Source organism: Pistacia vera, unplaced genomic scaffold (genome assembly GCF_008641045.1).
Source record: "Pistacia vera cultivar Batoury unplaced genomic scaffold, PisVer_v2 Contig1089, whole genome shotgun sequence".
NCBI classification, from domain to species: domain Eukaryota; kingdom Viridiplantae; phylum Streptophyta; class Magnoliopsida; order Sapindales; family Anacardiaceae; genus Pistacia; species Pistacia vera.
This window is the reverse complement of record NW_022195125.1, coordinates 94,722-115,400: the sequence shown is the minus strand read 5'-3', so window position 1 is coordinate 115,400 and position 20,679 is coordinate 94,722. Positions and strand designations below refer to the sequence as shown.

The window sequence follows — 20,679 nt, the reverse complement described above, 5'->3', positions numbered from 1 at the left end:
GAAGGATGGAAATTTCGGCCCATCATCAGCAGCCCAAAACGAGGGCAACGGAGCCACGCCGTTCTTGGAGTGGCTTTAATTTGGGCTTATTTACAGTCATGAGATAATCCCGCAACTGGATGCAAAATTTGTAGACCCGCTTTTAAAGTATCTCAAATGATTCTTTATATGACCCAAACTCTTATATAAAAGGTTTATCAATAAAATAAGAGTATAACAGATTCTTTACTTTTAAAATATAAATTAGAGAGTGAGTTTGCTTCACATTTAGAGAGTCAAATTTCACTCTCTATTCTAATTTTAATTAATAAACTATAAGTTTTCATGCATTTTATTATGAGTGATGCTATGGGTACTAATGGATGAGTACTAATATGTGTACTAACTAAAGCATAGTACCCGTAATATACGCATAGTACGGGTACTATGCTTAGTTAGTACACATATTAGTACTCATCCTTAGTACCCAAAGTTATTCTTTATTTATAATTTTTCTCCCAAAGTCTCTTTCTTAAAAATAAAGAGTTCTTCGTTCAATTTAAAAAGTCTATTGAATTTGAATAAAAATTATGTTCTTTATATTTAAAAATTAATAAAAATACTCTTTATTTATATAAAAGATGCTCTTCAAAATAAATAGCTCATTAGAGATGCTCTTATCCATCAATTTTTGTATCCATCAATTCCAAAATGATTTTGAAGAGCAAGTCAAACAAATTCTTTTAGAGCATTGGAAAAAAAAAAATACAAAGATCAGAAACAAACAGAATTAGACTCACTTAACTGAGATAATGTATGATCTCGGTGCAGTATCATGATATTAAAGTTAACACTATTAAATAAGCTATAGAGGAGTTAAAACTACTCATCCTTATCAAATAGTGCAAACTTATAGCTGACTGTCCCACACCATTAAGAATCATGAAATTTCCCACCAACAGTTAGATGCTGGACCTCGTAACTTGACTCCTTTGACCAAACAACATAAAATCCAACTCCAGGTTATGTCTTGGTTAGAACCAAGAATTATATTCATCATCATTTATATTTTATTTGATATTTTTGCATGTCTGAGAGGGAGCATGTGAACTAGGATTATTGCACTGTTTGTTGATCTCGCTCCACACCTAGCCTTCTAACCCTCAAATGAAACTGACCAGCCGCTGTCAAAAGCTTGACTCTCTGAATTGGAGACAAATTCTGCATAATCTTCCTCATTGCCGTCCCACGAAGACCATCAGCCGCCTCTAAAACCAACAGCATCCCCGCCTGCAGTTCTCTCAATGCGGCATCTGCGTCCGACACCTCACCGTCCACTAAATATACAAAATTCCTGGCTAAATTGAACAGTGATGGTGCTGCTATTCTCTCTTGAAGCCTCGCCATTGTCTCTGATAGCTCTCTCTCCTCCCTTCTTGTCTCCCCTTTTAGTTGCTCCATTTCATGTTCTTGCTCTTCCGTTAAATCCTTGACTGAGCTGTTAAGTAGCTTGAAAAGCAAGGATGGTCTAAAACCGCCAAGCCAAAGAAAAGTTATTTCGTAAGAACTGAACCATGGAGGAGAAATGAAGAGAAATACATCTTCTCTTGCTGCTAATGACTTCTCTTCATAATATTGTTGGTAATGAGATAGAACTTGATCAATCAAGTTCTGGTGTTGCTCATTGTTGTGAATATTTTCTGGTGCAATTGCTGAGATGAGCTGATCAATAAACTTCTGCTGACAGCTTAACCAGCCACTGAAGAATGTTTGGAAATTGAGTCCAAAGTTTGGATTTGGCTGGGTTAGGTGAGCCATGCTGATGGTGAGAGGAAGAGGCAGAGACCTGTCCTTTATATACTTATGGATTAGTAAGGGGAGTGGCAGGCTGTCGGTTAACAATTTGTTTATTAATAAAATAAATTACTTAGTAGTAAAGGTAGAACTTTTATTTATTTTGTGATTTTGCTTCGTGGTGAAGGTGTTCCTAAGTCTTTTTGGATGGATATATGGATGTTAGCCCTTTTGAGTTGGGTAAGGACTTGTATGGATTGAAATTGATTGGCGGTGAGAGCCACCGGGAATTGGGGAATGCCACAGACAATATGAAAATGAAACTTCTTCGCCATTTCTTTAGATTCTGGAATGTTGCTTTGCTTTGGACTCAGCACTACTCACGCGTCCTACACGCGTGTTATCTATAATTTTATAGGCCCATTTATTTTTTTAGCCTCAGCCCGCCCACCATTCTTTGTCTCAATATTTAATGGGCACTCTAGACATATGATCCACTTAATACAAATCAAGTGATTCAATTTTTATTATATGAACAAGTTTCTGTTTTTTTTTTTTTTTTTTTGGATAAGTCTTTGATTTTGGTGGAGTTTTCATGAATAAATCTGTTCGACAAAGAAGTGTTTATTGAAGCGATTGAACAATAATTTTACCCAATTCATATAATATAAATTAGTTGTTTGGTTGAAGGGGGGTTCAAGCCAACTTACATGTACTTCAACTAATCCTTTGAGGCCCTGTAGTTAATGACCAGGTAAATCCTCTAGTGGCCACCTTTATTAGCAACTGAGGAGAATTGAACTCAAAGTTTCTTAAGTAATACACTCAAGAGTCTATATCGTCTCACCCGACCATCTAAGAGTGGTTTTTACGAGTAGTGATTAGTGTGAAATTTCTTTGAATTAAAGTGGTTTGATAAATAAGTTCAAATGGGCCCAATCCCCGAAGCGGGAGATATGAACAGGCTCATAGTTAGAACCCATCGTAATCTAACCCAGATGAAAGTATACTTCCTGTTAGACTTGGCCCTTAGCTCACACTAACAGGAATGTCTAGCGATTAAGCTGTAGTTTGAAGAGCATAAGGTATCGTCATTTTGTCATTCTCATCCATATACTGCAGAACTACGTTACAAAATGTTTAACGGTTTCCTACTTCCGAGTATCTATGTAAACTAATTGAAGCTCAGGAAAGATTGGTCTCTGGCTCTCCTGCACACAATAGTTACCCTCAAGATTGCCCATATACCCGTCATCAACCCATGAATTTGTGCAGTGTAGTCCGTTTGAGTTGATTTACTTCAAATAAAAAGTTAACGATACTACTTAAATATGTAATGTTGAATCAATTAAGAGAGGTGGGGGACGAAAGCATAAATTTTCTTAACTATTAAATTAAAAATAAAAAAGATACTTGCAAATTTTATTAATCATTTGGTTTTGGTGGGTATAAACATTAAAAGCAGGCTTACGGAAAGGAAATCTCAGAAGTTTGTGGGCTTTGTCCATCAGTATGATCAGTTGGGCTACCGTTATTCGCGATTTACCCTTTGTCTGTCCCACTCCAAACCTGATCTTCTAAGTCTTAATTGAAATTCAGCGGCTCCCGCCGAAAGCTGAACTGTCTGTATCGGTGACAGAATCTGCAGAACCTTCCTCACTATCGTCGCACGAAGCCCATCCGCCGTATCTAAGGCCACCAGCATTCCACTGCGCAGGGTTCTCATGGCCGCCTCTAGTTCTGATGATGCCTCACCATCTACCATATTTTGAGCACGCCTCGCCGATATCAGTAATGGTCCTGCCGCTATGTTTTCTTGTATCATCGCCATTGTCTCTGTTAGCTCTCGTTCTTCACTTTTCGTCTCTGCTTTTACCATCTCCATCCTATTTTGTTGCTCGTCTGTCATGTCCTTGACAGAGCCGTTTAGTATTTTGAAAACCAAGGATGGTTTAAACCCACCAATCCAGAGGAAAGTTCTTTCGAAAGAAGTGAACCACGGTGGAGAAAAGAAGAGAAACACATCTTCTCTAGCTGTTATTGATTTCTCTTCATAGTATTGCTTATAATGACACAAAACTTCATCAATCAGGGTTTGATGTTGATCATCACTTTTGTGAATATTTTCTGGTTTGATTGCAAGAATAAGCCGATCAAACAAGTCTTGTTGACGAATAAGCCAGCCATCCAAGAATTCCTGAAATTTCACCTGAACGTTTGGGTGACCTGTAGGCTGATCTGCCATAGTGTTGAGAGTCTGGAAAGCCAAAGATCATATTTATATAGGTAAAGAAATATGCCCCGTCAACCCCAAGGGGTTGGTTTGGGAATTGGGATCAAGAAGGTTTGCTTTTTTTATTAACTTTCTCTTATTGTCAGTTAATACATTTATAGCTTAATTTGGGACATTGAATTTGTAAGGTGTTCAATGAACTCCAAATATTAATTAAGGTACGTACAAACTAGTCTGAACACCTAATCATTAAAAAAGAAAAATATTCATTGTCATCCTGTGAATGACTTTGGTTATGTGTTATGAGGTGTTCATGTTGTAGTTAATTTTATGAAGGTGGTGACGCATGAATTAATTGCTTCATCGGTTAGATCTACATACATTTAGAAGAGTTTTGGTTAATGTCCTTTCGGTGTGGGTGTGGTTTGACTGAGAGTGAGAGCCAGTGAACACTAGCAACTGGGAAAGATTAGGCCACCGCCAGAGCGATGCTAAGAAACATCTACGTGCATACGCCCTTTGGAATGATGATGCTTGGACAAGCATACAAATTTCATCTTCTTTCTTACTGCTACACTGCCAATTTACGACACGTCCTAAACGCGTGGAATCCGGCAATCCGCTTGTTTTTTTTTTTTTTTTCCGTCATCTTCTTTAGTCTGGTGACTGCTGATGACATCCGCAATTGGAAAGAAAAGAAGGCCCATATATTTGACTCCCACTGATTCTTATGATCCTCTCTACTAAAAGAATTAAATTGAGATATTAGATGGTTAATAGTATTGAATTAAAATGTTATAAAATGTGAGATTGCAATATAAATATTAATTTATCGATAATATGATAACTATTAAATTATACGGTATGGGTATATAGACCAAAACAAAAGAGGAAATATTCATTATAAATTGCTTCTTTTAGCTCCCAGTTTCCCAAAACCAAAGGCCAACTTGGAATTGAAAATGAGCATTCCACAAATTACGACAAAAAAATGAACAGAGCAGAGCTGATTCCATGGATGTAGCTGTACATAGACTGGGTATACGTACATTTGAAGACTACCTCCAATGAACGTACATAGTGATGGCATATGATTATTACAGAGTGCTGTCATCCATGCTTAATTGAAGGCTGAAACTATTATGGCTTGATTGAAGGAATTACAGTTACTGATTTCATGTAATTACATTGATTATATTTGATTGCATTTCCATATTTTACACTTGTAAACTTGTATAAATTAGACACATTACAATACTGAAATATACAGAAAAGAAATATTCTTTCATCTTCTTCCTTTATCTTCTAGGCACTCTTATCATCTTTGTTCCTCTACCTCTCTTGCCTATCTTTCTTTGCCATATTCTGACATGGTATCAGAGCCACTATACTTCCTTTAGCTTCCGCAACTTTATTTTTTTTGTCCCTACAAAAGCAAACAGAAACTTTATTAGTTTCTCTCATTCAACCTGTCAATCACCAAAACCAATTTCTAGAAAATTATCAGATCCAACACCCCAATGGCAACCAACACACGCACTGCTGAATCAACCCACAATGAAACAAACCCCACAAATGGCCCAAATCCCATAACTGGCCCAACAATAACAATAGGCCCAACTCTCACAACAAGCCCACCTCTCACTACAGGCCTAAACCCATTCCCTTTTGGTATACCGGGTTACAACCCAGATTCAACTCAACCCACGGGTCAAAACCCATATCCTTTCACCTTCCAAATGGTTCAACCACCGGTCACTGCCCTGAACCAGGCGATGTCCTCTTCTCACCGGTCTCCGATGGATCGTAAATTACCCTCATTAAGCAGTAGTTAACCGGATCTAATAACTACTCAACATGGGCAAGAGATTTCTGGCGAGCCCTCGTCACTAAAGACAAAGAAGGCTTTGTCAATGACACCATCCCACCACCACCTCTGGATTCACCCTTTCACCGTTACTGGAAGAGGTGCAATATGCTCATGAGATCTTGGCTCAGCAACTGTTTATCTCTCGAAGTGGTGGCTTGATTACCACCAATTGAAATTGCTGCAGAGATGTGAAAATATTAGAGATATGTATGGAACGCTGGATTTAGCAAAAATATACACTCTCCAGCAACAACTCGCTGAGATCAGTCAAGGTAATGCAACCGTGACTTTTTATTTTAACAAATTGTCTGCTATATGGCGTGAGTTAGACGCTACAAAAGAAAAACTTGAGGGACCGCCGACAACCCTCGCACAATACCAGAGGATTCACAATCAAGCATGACTCAGCCGTTTTCTCTTGGGTCTCAACGAGGCCTTTCTGTCATTTCGGACGCAAATCTTAGCCGTAGCATCGCCACTAGATCTTCGTCGAGTTTTTCAGCTTGCCGTGTAAGAAGAGAGTCAACGACAGGTTGTTGTGGCTGGCTCCAGATCCGGCGATGCCACTGCCTTTGCCGGAGCTCGCCAAAGTGTTTTGGATGTTCAAGATTTAGAGAAAAATCTGAATAAGCTACGGCAAAGGTTTCAAAACCCTTATCAACATCCTTTTTTATATGAACAAACCAAGGGCCTAGATCTATTTCCTCCATCCAACGACCACCATTTGATCTCTAAATCCAACAGCCTAAATGATGCCACATCATCGTTGGAGTCCATTGGGTCCAATAGTCTTCATAATTCAAATGGGCTGAATGGATTGGCCTGGTCAAATGAGCCTAAAGCACACAAAATGGGGAAAAACAAATTTTATTGTGACTATTGCAAAAAACGAAGTCACACCTGGGATAGATGCTGGAAATTACATGGGTGTCCTACTGACAAATCTGGAAATCCATCTGTTCACCAAGTCAACACTGTTCCTGCTGGAAATTCAATCTCTGCACCCATGATCAGCACGAAACAATACACTCAATTGCTTCAAATGATGAATCAACGTCCTCAAACGTCCTTGGCTTCTTGTAGGTACATCTTATTGTTTAAATTCAATTAAATATGATATTTGGATTATTGATTCAGGGGCTAGTGATCATATCATTTGTAACCAAAATTTTTTTACCCATAAATCCAACACATCATCCATTTCTATTCGCATGCCGAACGGGAATATAGCACCTGCCACACATATAGGAACAATTCAACTTAGTAAACACCTCACCCTTAAGAATATCCTATTTGTTCCGGATTTCCAATTCAACCTTATATTCGTATCCAAAATTTGTACTGATAATCACTGTATTCTAAAATTTCACTCTAATACATGTGAAGTTCAGAACCCTTCGACTGGGACACTGATGAACTTGGGTAGAGTAACTAGTGGCCTATATTACTGAATTCCTGATAGTTCTTCTAGTGAATTTCTCCATTGTATTACAAACAATAAATCTGTCCAATGTAATACAAATATCAATAAAAATTCATTTATTCTCCATCAAAGACTAGGTCATAGTGCTTCCATACCACACCCACAATGTCCAATATGTCTTCTAGCAAAACAATCTCGCATAACCTTTCCCCATAGCACTTCCACTACAACACAACCATTTGCCCTCATTCATAAGTTAGGAAACGATCTAACCCATGGTAGCGGAAAACAAAAATAAAACAGCGATCGATTCCATTTTAAGCCAAGATCATGATACAAATGTTAAAGATAATATGTTAAATTAAATATTCTGCAGTAATGTGAACGATCAGAGTAAAGATTAGAGTTCATACGCACGTTTGGAAGCTCCTTCAACTTGTCTCTAACTGGGTTCACTACCGATTCAAAGTAGAATCAAACCAATAGTACTCCACACGAAGATAACCCGAAGAGCTAAAGAGGGATTTGCTAGATCCTCTTTAGCCTTAAGAATCAAGAACAAGAATCAAATGAATTTGATTCATACAAAGTAAAGTGGCGTGGGGTAGAGAGTGGGTTGGAGCTTTCTCAATGAATATGATATAAAATGACTTAAAATGAAAAGTGTTATTTAATTCATAGAACACATGCACTAATATAGTGCATGTGAAACCCTATTCCACTTAGGAATAGGCTTAGACACCAACCCAAACAACCTCTATATCCAAATAGCCCCATTTAGATATTTTTATTTTAATTATTTTTATTTCAATTAAATTCAATTAATATATATAAAATATATTAACATTTAACGATAACAATAATTCATTTAAATATATGCATACACATATTTAAATATAATCTCATTTATTTAATTTTAATATCAAATTAAATAAAGGCAACAACCTTAGCAAATTTAATTGCACTGTGAGGTTACCAAAATACCCTTTCGTCTAAAAAGACGAAAACGCCCTTTACACAAACTGATTCTTAAATTATTTTCTATGTGTGTGACCCATAGACTCCTCATCATACCGGTAGTGCGTAGTGTCGCGATCAACACCAATTAATTGTCTCACTACACACAAACCAATATTGGCCCCTAGCAAGGCATCATGGCCACCCGATAGATTCGGATTCAGCGAAGTAGCTACCTATCAATGATATGGTTACCATACAATTCAATCATTTCATCATCTATTATCTCATCGACACCGAGACACAAAAATAGTGTCAACTTCAGTTACTCTCGATATATAAGTATTCAGTTACTGGACCAATGATCGGAATAATAAATTGGATTGAGCAACAACTCAATCCCACTGTCATCATAGTTTTAGTGTCATTGCCATTTACTGAATTGCGCTTTGAGATAACTTCTCCTGTGTCCAACAGTGATGAATCCTCTGTCGATCCACCATAGTCTTGATACACTCCTTGATGCAGCCAATCATTACCGTATTGACAACTCTGAATAGAACTGCATTGGATTAGTGTCAAACTACACCAATCGGTGCACAAAGCGCTCTAGTGATCTCAAGTCTAAGGATCACATGCACTACCATTCGTTAGAGGATTTATTCCATAGACACTAGGGTTACCATCCATATAGAATCCTCTGGTGGGTCAGTCTAGTGAACTTGCCTACAACAAGCACTCATGTGTTGCACCAGGTTGTCACCAAACAACCTTGACAAGTGAGATTAGTCACTGCCTTTCGACAGAGTCGTTCAACACTATGATAGCCTTACTGTATTATCTATGCCCTTACTTCAGAATAATACTAGAGCTACGGACGTTTCTAGAATGGCCACAATATATGCTCATAGGGTTCTCACTAACAAGATTTAAAACACTTGATACCCTCGTCACGGTTCTACCATTTTAAAGACATATATTAATAGATACTATATGATTTACGCGATATAGAATAAAATGCTTTTTTATTGATCAATGAACATTATTACAAAGAGTCACTTCTACAATAATTGATTGGCTATAGGGCACCTACCTACTCTAACAATCTCCCACTTGCATTATAGCCAATCATTTATTTATTTAATACCAAATGATCTCAAATGTTGTTCATGCTTCTGCTGTGACAGAGGCTTTGTTAGTGGATCTGCAAGATTGTTGTTAGTATGCACTTTACTGATATGCACATCTTTCCTCTCAACTATTTCTCTGATGAGATGGAATCGTCTAAGTATGTGTCTAGACTTCTGTTGGGACCGTGGTTCCCTAGCTTGAGCGATCGCTCTATTGTTGTCATAATAGATGTCGGATCAACAATCGTGGAAACTACACCAAGTTCGGTGATGAACTTCTTAATTTACACTGCCTCCTTGGCCGCATTTGATAATACAATATACTCGGCCTCTATTGTAGAGTCCGCTACAGTGCTTTGCTTAGAGCTCTTCCAGCTCACTGCACCCCCATTGAGACAAAATACAAACCCTGATTGCGATCGATAATCATCTTTGTCCGTTTGAAAACTAGCATCACTGTATCCTCTTACAGTGAGCTCATCTTCCCCTCCATAAACCAAGAACTTATCCTTAGTCCTCTTCAGGTACTAAAGAATGTTCTTGACATCCATCCAGTGATGCTTACCCAGATTCGATTGATATCTACTACAAGTGCTCAAAGCATATTAGACATCAATCCAAGTGCATAATATGACATACATGATAGATCCAATTGCTGATGCATATGGGATCCTCTTCATCCTATCTCTCTCATCTTGTGTTCTAGGACACATATCTTTGGAGAGATAAACACCATGTGACATCGGAAGAAATCCCTTCTTGGATTCTACCATACTGAATTTTTTTAGTATTTGTCAATATATGCACTCTGACTTAGGCCAAGCAACCTACATGATCTATCACGATAGATCTTTGTTCCAAGGATGTAGGCTGCTTCCCCTAAGTCCTTCATGGAGAAGCACTTGGATAACCAAGTCTTTACCGACTGCAAGTTTGGTATATCATTCCCAATCAAAAGTATGTCATCGACATACAACACTAGGAATGCTACTGCGCTCCCACTCACTTTATTGTAAACACAAGGCTCATCTTCGTTCTTGATAAAACCGAATTCTTTTACGGCTTCATCGAAACCAATGTTCCGGCTTCTTGAAGCTTGCTTGAGTCCATAAATGGATCTCTGCAACTTGCATACCCTATCAACTTGCCCATCAAGAACGAAACCATCGGGTTGTGTCATATACACATCCTCTTCAAGGTTTTCATTCAAAAAAGCTGTTTTGACATCCATTTGCCAAATCACATAGTCATGATATGCAGCAATCACAAGCATAATCCAGATGGATTTAATCATAGCAATCGGCGAAAAGGTTTCTTCATAGTCAATACCAATTTGTTTGAAACCTTTGACAACCAGCTGTGCCTTATAAGTATGCACCTTGCCATCTGTGTCAGTCTTCTTCTTGAAGACCCATTTACACCCTATGGATTTTATCCCTTTAGGTGGTTCCACCAGAGACCATACTTGGTTCTAGTACATAGAGTCTATCTCAGATTTCATGGCTTCAAGCCATTTAACGGAATATAGATCCGATATAGTGTCTTCGTAGGTTCTGGGTTCATCGTCTTGGTAGACTAGTACGTCATCATGTTGTGTCACAAGATAACCGTATCTCTCGGACTCATGGCGTACTCTCCCAAATCTACGTAGCTCCTATGCTACCTGAGGTGGTTCACTTTGATCCATAAGTTGTGGAGAAACCTCTTCTTGATGTTCAACCACTTCCTGTGGCACATCATCCCGTCATTTGTCTAGTATATTTTGTGGTTCTAGAACTTCATCGAGTTCTACTTTTCTCTCACTAGTACTTGGAAAAAATTTCTTTCCTAGGAAGACACCAGTACGAACAACAAAAATGTTATGCTCTTCTGGGTGGTAGAAATAGTATCATTTGGTCTCCTTTGGATACCCCACAAATATACATTTACAGGATTTTGGGCCCAACTTGTTCGAAGTCAATTTCTTGACATAAGCTTCGCAACCCCAAATCCTTAGATAAGACAAGTTGGGCTTTCACCCATTCCATAGTTCATATGGAGTCTTATCTACAGACTTTGACGACACACGGTTCAAAACGTGAGTTGCAGTCTCTAGGGCATAACCCTAGAATGATGTAGGTAGATCACTTAAACTCATCATGGACCTAACCATATCAAGTAAGGTCCTATTCCTCATTTCAGATACTCCACTGTGTTGGGGTGTTACGGATGGGTGAGTTGTGATACTATCCCACATTCCTTTAGGTATTCAGAAAGCCCTGAGCTTAAGTATTCACCTCCTCGATCCGACCGAAGAGCTTTAATACTTTTGCCCAACATATTATGTACTTCATTCCTGAATTCTTTGAATTTATCAAAGGCTTCAGATTTATGTCTTACAAAGTAGACATAACTATATCTACTGAAATCATCAATAAATGTGATGAAATATGAATATCCACCTCTGGCCTCATCTGTTAATGGACCACATACATCACTATAGATGATGCCTAATAGTTCACTAGCCATTTCACTTTGTCTTGTGAAATGCGACTTGGTCATCTTGCCTAACAGGCATGACTCGCATACCTCAAATAACTGAAAGTCAAAAGGGTCCAAAACTCCATTCCTTTGAAGTTTTGCAATGCGGGTCTTATTAACATGACCCAATCTACAGTGCCAGAGGTATGTCTGGTTTTGATCGCTATGTTTAGCTTTCTTGGTTTCAACATTGAGAATATCTTTATTGATTAAATCAAGAACATATAGCCCGTTATATAACCTTGCAATTCCAAATAAAATACCATTCAGACTAAAGGACAACAATCCATTAGATATCTCAAAATGATACCCTATATTATCCAAAGTGGACACTGAAATAATATTTCTAAAAATAGAAGGTACGTAATAACAGTTATGTAGTTCCAACAACAAGCCCGTAGGAAGAGATAAACAGTAAGTCCCTATAGCCAATGCAGCCACATGTGCTCCATTTCCAACTCGTAGGTCCATTTCTCTCCCTTGACGAGCACTTTACTCTGTCTTAGTCCCTGCACATCGGTACAAATGTGAGTACCACGTCCTGTGTCAATGACGTAAGATGTTGAGGGAGAGAAGTTAATCTCAATCATAAACATACCTGAAGTCGAAGCATTTGACTTCTTCTTTGCTTGTGAGGAGAGCCTTGTGGTGTTTCCTCCAATGGCCATGCTTGCCGCAATAGAAGCATAATACCTTTTTGCCTTTTCCAACACCACCCTCATGCTTGAGAGCATCATGTCCTTTGAGCTTGAGCTTGGGATTGGCCTTGGCCTTTCCCTTGCACTTACCCTTTCCTTTATTGGCAGCTACCAGTAAAACAGGCTTGGACTTCTTCAAGTCCTGCTCTACAGTCCTCAACATGTTCAAAAGCTCCGACAGGGTTTTTACCATTGTGTTCATTATGAACGGTGCATAAGAGTCGGGCAAGGATTGTAGAATTAAATCCACTTGTAATTCTGCATCCAACTCAAACCCTAAAGTCTCAAGCCTCTCCATGTGCTCGATCATTTTGAGCACGTGAGGGCCAACTTGGGCTTCCTTAGTCAGGTGACTTCCAAAAAGTGCTTTTGACACCTTGTACCTCTCATGTCGAGCATTCTCTTCATAAAGCTCCTTAAGGTGTAGAATAATGGCAGTAGCGTCCATATTCTCATGCTACTTTTGCAGCACTAGTGTCATCGATGCTAACATCAAGCATTGAACGCCATCAGCGTCATCAAAGAACTTTTGATAAGTATCATTTACTTCTTGAGTGGCATCAGGATCAGGCTCAGCCATGTATGGTTTATCAAGGATATACAATTTCTTTTCAGACTTGAGTATAATCCGAAGATTACGATACCAGTTTGAGAAATTGGATCCATCAAACCTGTTTTCTTTCTCGATTATCGGTCGTAGGTTCATAATGCTCATTTTGGTGAATCTACAATTGTAGAAAAGAAAAAGTCATTATAGAGTTCATTATTATTTAATATGGTCTTTTATTAAACGACACTCCCACTATTTTCCTCTAAAAGATGGAATACATGGAGAATGATACATGTGATACTATAACATGAATATTCATATTTTGCAAAAAAAAAAAAAAAATCAATCAATCAAATTAAAAACAAGGTATAACTTATTACCTCAAGTCCTTAGCAACCTTGGAGACTTTTAATTTCAAGAGAAATTAAACAAAAGAGTATCCACACTAAGGTGAAAGAAAAATTAGGCCAAGAGAGACATTTAGGGCTCTTAGAAATTTTGATCTCTACCCTAAAATTGATATATCATTTNAGGATGGAAATTTCGGCCCATCATCAGCAGCCCAAAACGAGGGCAACGGAGCCACGCCGTTCTTGGAGTGGCTTTAATTTGGGCTTATTTACAGTCATGAGATAATCCCGCAACTGGATGCAAAATTTGTAGACCCCGCTTTTTAAAGTATCTCAAAATGATTCTTTATATGACCCAAACTCTTTATTATAAAAGGTTTATCCATAAAAATAAGAGTATAACAGATTCTTTATCTTTAAAATATAAATTAGAGAGTGAGTTTGGTTCTTCACATTTAGAGAGTCAAATTTCACTCTCTATTCTAATTTTAATTAATAAACTATAAGTTTTCATGCATTTTATTTATGAGTGATGCTATGGGTACTAATGGATGAGTACTAATATGTGTACTAACTAAAGCATAGTACCCGTACTATACGCATAGTACGGGTACTATGCTTTAGTTAGTACACATATTAGTACTCATCCATTAGTACCCAAAGTATTATTCTTTATTTATTAATTTTTTCTCCCATTAAGTCTCTTTCTTAAAAATAAAGAGTATCTTCGTTCAATTTAAAAAGTCTATTGAATTTGAATAAAAATTATGTTCTTTATATTTAAAAATTAATAAAAATACTCTTTATTTATATAAAAGATGCTCTTCAAAATAAATAGCATCATTAGAGATGCTCTTATCCATCAATTTTTGTATCCATCAATTCCAAAAATGATTTGAAGAGCAAGTCAAACAAATTCTTTTAGAGCATTGGAAAAAAAAAAATACAAAGATCAGAAACAAACAGAATTAGACTCACTTAACTGAGATAATGTATGATCTCGGTGCAGTATCATGATATTAAAGTTAACACTATTAAATAAGCTATAGAGGAGTTAAAACTACTCATCCTTATCAAATAGTGCAAACTTATAGCTGACTGTCCCACACCATTAAGAATCATGAAATTTCCCACCAACAGTTAGATGCTGGACCTCGTAACTTGACTCCTTTGACCAAACAACATAAAATCCAACTCCAGGTTATGTCTTGGTTAGAATCCAAGACTTATACTATCATCATCATTTATATTTTATTTGATANCTAAACAATTCAATAATTGTTTTGGCCATAATTGTTTTGGAGTTGTAAATAATTCCATAATTATTATGAAGTTGTTAAACTTCTTTAAATAATAACATTGGATTAACATTTAATCACAATTAACACTTTAACTCTTAAATTATTTACATAACAATTTAACCCTTAAATTATTCATATGTTTACAATTACAACCCATTATTAAATCCAATTTAATATAAAGAAAATGATTAATTATGAATTGGAATTCCATTTAATTCCAATTAGCAATTTTACTCTTAAATTATTCATAATAACTAATATAACACTCCATTGAATCTAATTAAATGATAATAATATAAATAACTTTATTACCCTTGGTAGGTGTTAGCCAATCTTGGATAATCAACTCTCCGTTGGTTATTTCTCTATTCACTTTAGTTTTTATGTGAGATCTCTTAGGTTCACTGTGGCCTAGCCGTGGGCCCAATATCATAGTCTATTTCGATATGTTTTGTCATAAATCTTTTTGAACAAAACTCGCACCGATTATGGTAGGCATCTAGCAATGCTCCATAACCCCTAAGTCACAATGAAGATATACTCCAACGAACTCTTTTACAATCATATGCATTGTATAGTCAAATCCTTCCGTTGTCTAATCCCAATTAAGAATGGATTCATGGTATGTCAAAATCTTTATCTTAATTTTATATCAAATTGACAATCAATACTTATGGAACGTGTCACCGTGAAATAACCTTTCAAGTAACATTTTATATACCCCAGTCGGAGATTTCCCTTTTCTAATGTATCTTGACATTTGTCTAGGAACTTGATATCAATCTATACCAAGTCAACAGATCTCATCTTGACTATCACTTGTCCTCACACATAAACAACACATGGCTAAATCGGCTTATTAACACATGACATGATTAGCCTCGTGTTTATACATCATACGAACCCTATGCCTTTAGGCAAAATCCAACCGTAATATCTCAGGTCTAAGGATTAATAATACACTAGTACGATCTTATGAAAATCATTGATTACATTTTAAATGTCCATGTGATTCATCATAATGGTCATATTTGATAAACAGTTCACTAACCGCTTATCCATGCTAATGCCCTAGTGATATAACTTTTATAATCACTCACACTAATACTATCACATGATATTCTACGGAGGCATTCAGCATGCCTACTATGTATTATTATTGCCCAATTAATATTACCTATGTAGGGAATACTTTGATGATTTTGATCTTCTAAAGTTTTATATCATCCGGACATTTCACATGTAATACATATATATAAATGAAGCAATAAACCACATGTGAAATAAGAACACTTTCTTTTATCAATAAGATAAAATGTATATACAAAATATATACATTAACATATATATACAAAACATAATGCCTTAGAACCGACGACACGATTGGTTCCTAGGGCATACGCTAACAAAACTACCACTTGCACTAGAGCCAATCGTTGTGGTATCTAATACCCATCTTCTCAAGATGATGATCTAATTGCTTTTGTGTCATTGCTTCAGTAAGTGGGTCAGCTACGTTATCCGCGGAAGGTGTTTTCTGCACCAAAATTTCTCCAGCTTCAAGAAGCTTTCTCAAAATATGATATTTACGCTGAATATGTTTTGATTTCTAGTGTGCTATTGGTTCTTTTGCTTGTGCAATAGCACCATTATTGTTGTAGAACAAGATATTGGATAACTCATGTTCGGAACCATGTCAAGTTCAGTTACAAATTTGTGTATCCACACACCTTCTTTTGCTACTTCTGAAGTGGCAATATATTCAGCTTCTAAAGTGGAGTCGACAGTGGTCGACTGTTTGGAACTTTTCCAACTAACTACTCCTCTATTACATGTAAAGATGAATCCGGATGTAGACTTTCTATCATCCACATCTGACTGAAAATCAGAATCTGAGTATCCCTGGATTTTCAATTCTGAACCTCCATAACGCAGTACTAAATCTTAGTCCTTCTCAAGTACTTAAAGATTGTTTTAACTGCTGACCAATGTTTCTCTCCTGGATTTGATTGATATCTGCTTGCAATACTTATAGCATAGGCTATATCAGGCCTTGTACATAGCATTGCGTACATAAGGCTATCTACAGCTGAAACGTAGGGTATATTACGCATCCACTGTCGCTGCTGATCAGTGTTAGGACTCATATCCTTAGAAAGATGTAGTCCATGACCGTAAGGTAAAAAACCTCTTTTGGAGTCTTACATGTTGAACTTTTTCAACATTTTCTCTATATACATGCTTTGAGATAACCCTGTCAATCCTTTTGCTCGATTTCTATAGATGCGAATTCCTAGGATGTAATTTGCTTCTCCTAAATCTTTCATTGAGAAAGCTTTTGGCAACCACATCTTAACTTCAATCATCATGCTAATATCATTTCCCATTAATAATTTGTCATCTACATATGATATGAGGAAAATCGTGACATCATCTTTTACCCACTTATATACACATGGTTGATCCGCATTCTTTATGAAACCAAAAGTTTTGATCATTTCATCAAATCAGATATTCCAGCTTCTAGAAGCTTGCTTTAATCCATAAATAGATCTATGTAAGAACATTTTCTTTTATTGATAAGATAAAATGTATATACAAAATATATACATTAACACACACACACACACACACATATATATATAATATAATGCCTTAGAACAGATGACACGATTGGTTCCTAGGGCACACACTAACATCCTCAAGTCAATAGCCCTCACTATTAACTCGGGAAAGCCCATTGGCTTTCCTAGTGGATTGAGATCCCATCTGGCCCATTTAAACCTTCGCTTTGTCGAACAAGCCAAAATTGGTTGATTAGGTAAGCCAACAAACTTAATCCACATCAGTTGATAACTCCCACTATCAACCTCAAACGTGAAGAAGCCAACAAGCCAATCACACAATCCAATGGCCTAGCCATTGTCCTTAAGTGTGATTCTTAGTATAGTAGAGTGGACACTACATGTCGCCACGTACACATAACAAGTGTACTTCTTTACTTTGCCTATGAGTCGTTTATCAACCTTCGCTTTGGCAAACAAGCAAAACAATCATTTTAAGTCGACCCATCACCATTAAGGAAAACTCCAATGAATTTTAACCTCCCACTAGTAGAGTGTACCCTTCGCTTTGGCAAACAAGGTTTCGACGAATAGTGGTTTGATTAAAACCATGGTGATGGAAGTAGGGGTGTTCGGTTCCGGGTACCCTGCATTTTTTTAAGGAACTAGAACCGGAACCGAAACAGACGGTTCCTTGAAAATTTGGAATCGAAACCCTAGTTACCCTAAACTGGAACTTGTAACAACGGTTCCGGTTTCGGTTCTGGGTACCCTATAAAATTACCGTGACCCCCCAAAAGTTTTTTAAATGACAAAAAAACCCTTAAAAACTTACAAATACCCCCCACTTGGAACTTGTTAACAAAAATAAAATTACAAACTCCATTACTTTGTAAAGATAGATTCTCAAAAGTCAAACCAACTTACTTTAAATGTTATGAAATATAAATATAAATGTATTCACATTACTTTTTCTACAAAAGTTTTTATTGACCCCCTACTCTTTAATTTTATTTTATATTAGTCTCGGTTCTCGGTTCCGGTTCCTAACTATAGGAACCGAAACCAGAACCACACAGTGACGGTTCCAAAAATTTGGAACCGAAACCTACCCATTGACAGCCGGTTCTGGGTAGGAGCCAGAACCAAACCCCGAGTACCCACGAGTTCCGGTTCCAATCGTTCTTTTGAACACCCCTGGATGGAAGGCATACATGACTTAATATACTTTAATTGAGGGTTTTATTTAATGTCTCACCAGATTATTATCTTTGTTAGAATGACATTGTTGGGCATGTTATTGAACATTCAACATTAACATGTATTCTAAACAAAATATTAAACGTGCCGGTACATGGCCCAACTAAAACTGATTTCCTCGAGCCTAGAGGAATCGGTAGGTCACCTAGGAACCCTGCAATAAAATCTTGAGTCTTCAAGTGATCGTCTCTTCCTTGATATGTGTTCAAATACATTACAAAAACATCATTCTAAATTTACAGTGAAAATAATTATACAAAAATCTTTACATCAATAAATTTAGAAACCTCGATTTACATTCGAGGGGAATGAGATAAGAAAAGAATGTACATTGAGAAGGGGAGAAAGGCAGGACACGCATGCCCTATTTAAAAAATTACAACCATACATACCCAAAAATTTTAAAACATTCACTATATGTCTAAGGCTCATGTACCGGGCACCATGCAATATTCAAGTAAGTACATTGCATACATTAAAAAACAATCAATTTTTGAATTGGGTGGGTGAATTAATAATTACCCTCTGACAATTTGCAGATCTATGTTTGGTCCAAAAGTTTTGAAACTTTTCACTTTGGCCTAGTGCACTTGAAAGTACGCTCTCCGTGGTGATGGGTTATATCGTTGCAACGTGCGCTAGTCATCGTCACGCACGTGTCAATATGAGATCACCGCGACGATATGTTATATCGCTGTAGCGAGCACGCACTTCGTCAGTCCTCACGTTGGACTATGATTGCCGCGACGATGGGTTATATCGTCGTGGCAAGCGTTGAGTTATCAATCAACGCGTATGATAAGTTATATCACCGTGGCAAGCGTGCACTAATATGTAACGAATCAGTTCAACCAGCCACATAAAAATACGCCAAACGGATTTTGCAATCAATCTCATGATCTGATCTCAACAAAAATCCAATTCCCAATTTACCAATCTTGCAGATCATCAACAAATTAATTAATCAAGTATATTGAATCAATTGATTTCCCAAAACATGCTCTCAAAGCAGAATTCGTACAGATTTAACAAATCAACATGTTATCAAATAAACATTTAATACTGTTGTCAAATCGCGTATCATATCGTGTATCAAAAACCTAATTTTTTGAATCGTGTATCGCGAATCGTATCATATCGTAGGATACGCATTTTAAAAAAAAATAAAAAAAAAATAAATTTTTCTAAAAATTAATATCATCCCCAAGATTAATTAACGAATTTTGTGATACTATTGGCTTTAAATTATGGTATTACATAATCAAAATTAATCACAAACTTAAGAATCTATATCATTTCCTCTCAACCATTCATATCATTTTTAAGATCAATGTCAATATCTATATCTCCACTAATGTTATTATTATCATGCAAAATGGGCAACACACCTTCCTCTTCTCTTTCTCCATCTTCATCACAAAAAATGGGCCATACATCTTCCTCTCCAATAACTTTTTCTTTAGCTTTTTTGTTGCTAGCATTCAAGTTCCTTAGTCCTATAAAGAAATCATCAAACAGTCAATATACATAGTACATTCAATTTTTTATTAAAAGAATTGCTAGATTAATATCAAATTAAGATATACCTCTGGCTCTTTTATTGCTAGGAGCACCTTCATCTATGTTGAAGCATTCTTGAACATCCATCCATGAATTATCATCCAGCAAGCAAGGATCTTCTTTTTCCATAGTCCACTCATCATCGGATTCTATGTCCAATAAACATATTGGATCATATGCCACTCCTTTCTCCTCCCTAAGCTTTTGCCTCATTTCTAATTGAAGGTTATATTTAACAAAGACAAGAGCATTCAATCTTTGTTGCTCCAAACGATTCCTTCTTTTAGAATGCACATGTTCGAAGGTGCTCCAATTTCTTTCACAACTCGTGGCACCACTACATGTAAGGATTAAGACTTTTATGGCAAGTGTTTGCAACTTTTGCACTCCTCTCCATAGCTGTCCCACCATAAAGCAATTTTTTAAAAAAAGTAACAAACACATTACTAAGTTATAACAAAAAAAAAAATGTAACAAACATATAAGCAAA

The 20,679-nt window shown here is 36.8% G+C and overlaps 2 protein-coding genes across 2 annotated transcripts; both read right to left on the bottom strand.

The window, feature by feature from the left end:
• Positions 1-1,038: 1,038 nt before the first annotated feature.
• LOC116135302 (protein DOG1-like 4) lies at positions 1,039-1,866 on the bottom strand. The gene has a single exon (XM_031421012.1). It carries the CDS (start codon positions 1,795-1,797, stop codon positions 1,096-1,098), a length of 702 nt encoding a protein of 233 aa, XP_031276872.1. The 5' UTR covers positions 1,798-1,866; the 3' UTR covers positions 1,039-1,095.
• Positions 1,867-3,304: 1,438 nt separating this feature from the next.
• LOC116135190 (protein DOG1-like 4) lies at positions 3,305-20,402 on the bottom strand. Its single transcript, XM_031420896.1, has 4 exons — positions 20,216-20,402; positions 20,018-20,125; positions 7,054-7,109; positions 3,305-4,030 (listed from the first exon to the last, which is right to left on the bottom strand). The coding sequence occupies exons 1-4, from the start codon at positions 20,400-20,402 to the stop codon at positions 3,305-3,307; spliced, it is 1,077 nt and encodes a 358-aa protein (XP_031276756.1).
• Between the last annotated feature and the right edge of the window lie 277 nt (positions 20,403-20,679).

Excerpts from the sequence above, each read along its gene's own strand:
- LOC116135302 (XM_031421012.1), bottom strand. The coding sequence starts at position 1,797 with ATGGCTCACCTAACCCAGCCAAATCCAAACTTTGGACTCAATTTCCAA.
- LOC116135190 (XM_031420896.1), bottom strand. The coding sequence starts at position 20,402 with ATGAGGCAAAAGCTTAGGGAGGAGAAAGGAGTGGCATATGATCCAATA. Across the intron at positions 7,110-20,017 it reads TGGAGAAAGAGAAGAGGAAG|GTGCTATATTCCCGTTCGGC; the intron begins GTGTGTTGCCCA and ends TATGTGTGGCAG. Across the intron at positions 4,031-7,053 it reads ATGATGTGTTGGATTTATGG|ACTCTCAACACTATGGCAGA; the intron begins GTAAAAAAATTT and ends TTGGCTTTCCAG.